Source organism: Atta colombica, unplaced genomic scaffold (assembly GCF_001594045.1).
Source record: "Atta colombica isolate Treedump-2 unplaced genomic scaffold, Acol1.0 scaffold238, whole genome shotgun sequence".
In the NCBI taxonomy this organism is placed as follows: Eukaryota; Metazoa; Arthropoda; class Insecta; order Hymenoptera; family Formicidae; genus Atta; species Atta colombica.
Window position 1 is genome coordinate 2,200,333 of NW_017259336.1, and position 2,893 is coordinate 2,203,225.

General features: G+C 35.2%; 1 protein-coding gene across 4 annotated transcripts in view; it reads right to left on the reverse strand.

Moving 5' to 3' along the window:
• LOC108688778 (potassium voltage-gated channel protein Shal) overlaps positions 1 to 2,893 on the reverse strand; it is a 98,626-nt gene that overhangs the window by 11,780 nt on the left and 83,953 nt on the right. The window contains exon 5 of one of the 4 annotated variants that reach the window (XM_018195185.1): positions 1,260 to 1,343. The exons of 2 other annotated variants lie outside the window; for them this stretch is intronic. In XM_018195185.1, coding sequence (XP_018050674.1) covers positions 1,260 to 1,343 — 84 coding nt within the window. Of the gene's footprint in view, positions 1 to 1,259; positions 1,344 to 2,289; positions 2,442 to 2,893 lie in introns of those variants that run through there. One more of the 4 variants, XM_018195184.1, reaches the window with a different exon arrangement.

Genomic DNA, 2,893 nt, shown 5'->3' on the forward strand with positions numbered 1-2,893 from the left:
TTTTAAAATTTAGTTTAAGATTTTCTTCGTATTGCTCTTTGAATTTTAATATGTAAGTTGTTCATTCATAAATCTATATACTTGTCTCATGTTTTTTTTGGGACACAGTTAATATAATCTTTCTTATATTTTAACTATATATAAACAATTTTAATATTTTAATTTATATTTATTTACAGAAAACTATAATTATTAAAAACAAATAGCAAATTGCACAAAAACTAAAAAAGAATTTCTTAGAATTTCTGCTCTTCACTGGCAAGGAACAGAATGTATAAATTCGCTCTTGATCAATTTTTCTCGAATAATGCTATCTCGTAACAAATTTTTCTGGTTTTGCGAGCATAATAAAGATTCAATAAAGAAGAAAAAAGAAAAAAAAGGAAAAGATCATCGTCAATCAGTATAAAAAAATTAAGTAAGCTATTTCGAGGACCATCAATAATTAATTCACGTTTTCATCACATTTTTATTAAGTATATCTGTAAATTAATAATAAAGTAGTAAATGTTTTTGAACGCAAATTTAAGATCAATTTTTTGTAACTTACGTAATTTATAAATTAAGAATAAAATCAAGTTTATTAAATAAATATGTATCTATGTATAATATGTATATAGCATAATAATAAATTAAATATACAAATTGTCGATATATTATTTAAAAGATACAAAAAAGAATAAAAGTTTAAACATATTTATACATATATTTGTAAATACGTAAATAATAAAAAGTTGCTTCAATTAGCGCAGGAAAATTATCGGCTCGCAAGCATGCCCCTCAATGCATCCATCTAAAAACCTTGTCTTCCTAAAAGCAAGACAGCCATACATCCATAACAACAAGAAGCAAATTGCACACTAATTGTAAGTAGAATATATGCAGCCCTATCAATCGAATCTCCAAGAGATGCAAGAGCCTCTAAATGAGTAGCAAATAGAGAGGTTTTTTTTCGAGGATGAAAGCGGACACCGAGGAAGCCAATCCAGAGATTGATCGCTCTTAAAAGCATTATCGAGCAAAGGATGGGATTTGCTGAGGGAATCCTGATATATTTTTCATGACAGAGAAGCGCGCGATCCAGACACTTGATACATCTCACATAAACTCTTCTACATACACACACACACACGTATTTATACACGCGCGCGCGCGCGCGCGCGTGTGTGTGTGTATGATATATCATTATCTTTATCATCATTATCGTTATTATCATAATCATCAGTTTTACAATTGTACTGCCAACATGGTTTCATTACCTTTTTCCGCACCTGTATACGGTCGCCGTATATGAGCACCACTCTGTCCTTGCTCTCGTTCGAGGTAAGTTGATAGGACAAACTCTACATGATTTTCAATTGATCGATTAGACATTAACGCCGTTATCGATCATGTTATTCATCGCCGCCAAAATTCATATGGTTTTTTTTTTAATCGAAGTTTTCGTCGACATCGTCGTCGTCATCGTCGTCATCATCGTCATCGATGGCGGTTTCATCCACCATGGTCCAAAGACGTTGATGAAGATGGAAGGATGATGAGACAGCGCCAAACGATGTCGAAGGATCCAAACGCAGCGTCATGATCGTCGTCGTGTTGTCATCGTCGTCGTCGTCGTCGTCGTCGATGTCGTAGGGGGTCGATGATGGCACGGAAATGATGAAATAGAAGAATTTGATTGATTGACTTTGAGGATTTCGCGCGACTGTGTGTGTCTTTGCTTGTGTTGTTTGTGGGATTTTTCGATTATTTTCTTAGGTCGCGCGAACGATTGGCGAGTCGGAAGAGTCGATTAAAGATATACGTATTATTTTCACTCTATATATATGATATATATCTTTTACACTGCTTCTCTCTCGCTCTCTCTCGCTCGCTCTCTCTCTCTCTCTCTCTCGCTCTCTCCCTCCCTCTCTCTCTCTCTCTCTCTCTCTCTTTCTTTTCAATTTCTCGCCCGATTACTCACACGTATATATTCGCCGCTTTCTCTGTTTCTCGTTCTCTCTCCCTTCTCTCTGTTGGAGAGAAAAATGTATTTATATACATAAATCTTTTACCTTCACTTCGGTTATTCTAAATTGCATCTGCTTTACATCGATAGACGAGCGTGTTTCAACTCTCGTTCGTAAAGTTCCGGATTTCTAGCGCGTTACACATATTAACTTTGTGTCGATGCATGCATTCTCTAATGCATTTCTCGACTGTAATCGCTCATGCGTTGTGCGACACGATAGAGTGTCATATTTTCATTTATTACTTGTTTATTCGCTATTTTTTTTCTCTGTTCGGTCCGGTTCAGATTTAGAGTCGTTTACAGTGTGCGAGGGGTTTTTTCAAAACGAGGCCTCGACGAGGTAAGTGCCATCCATGGCGACCCCCGTCTGCCCACCCTGGGCCCCGGATACTTGGGCCCTTGTAGCCGGGATGTACTGACTGTACGCCTGCTGAAATCCACAACCACAAGCACACACTACATTGTTGCACGCTAGGTACGCCTACGCTAATGCTTTCTACGAATTTCTCCCCTAAACCTCCATCTACTCTCACGATCGATGTATGTGTGTGTGTGGATGGATGTGGTAATGAAGCTTTAATAATAAAAATCTACCGCGCCATGTTTTTCCCTGCAATACTATATATTTCTTAAATTTTATTCGCACCGTGAACTTTTCGTATAAAATAACTTTTATTTAGATAAAAAGCAATTAGAAATGTTTTACGTTGAGCTAATATAAATTATTGATATCACATATAAGCCGAACTGTTCATTTTAATTGTTACTTTCTGGTAAAATACAGGTATAAATATGCAAAAAATAAATAATATAATAAATAATATAATAAATAATATAATAAATATAATAAAATATAATAAATAATAAATAACACAAAAATAT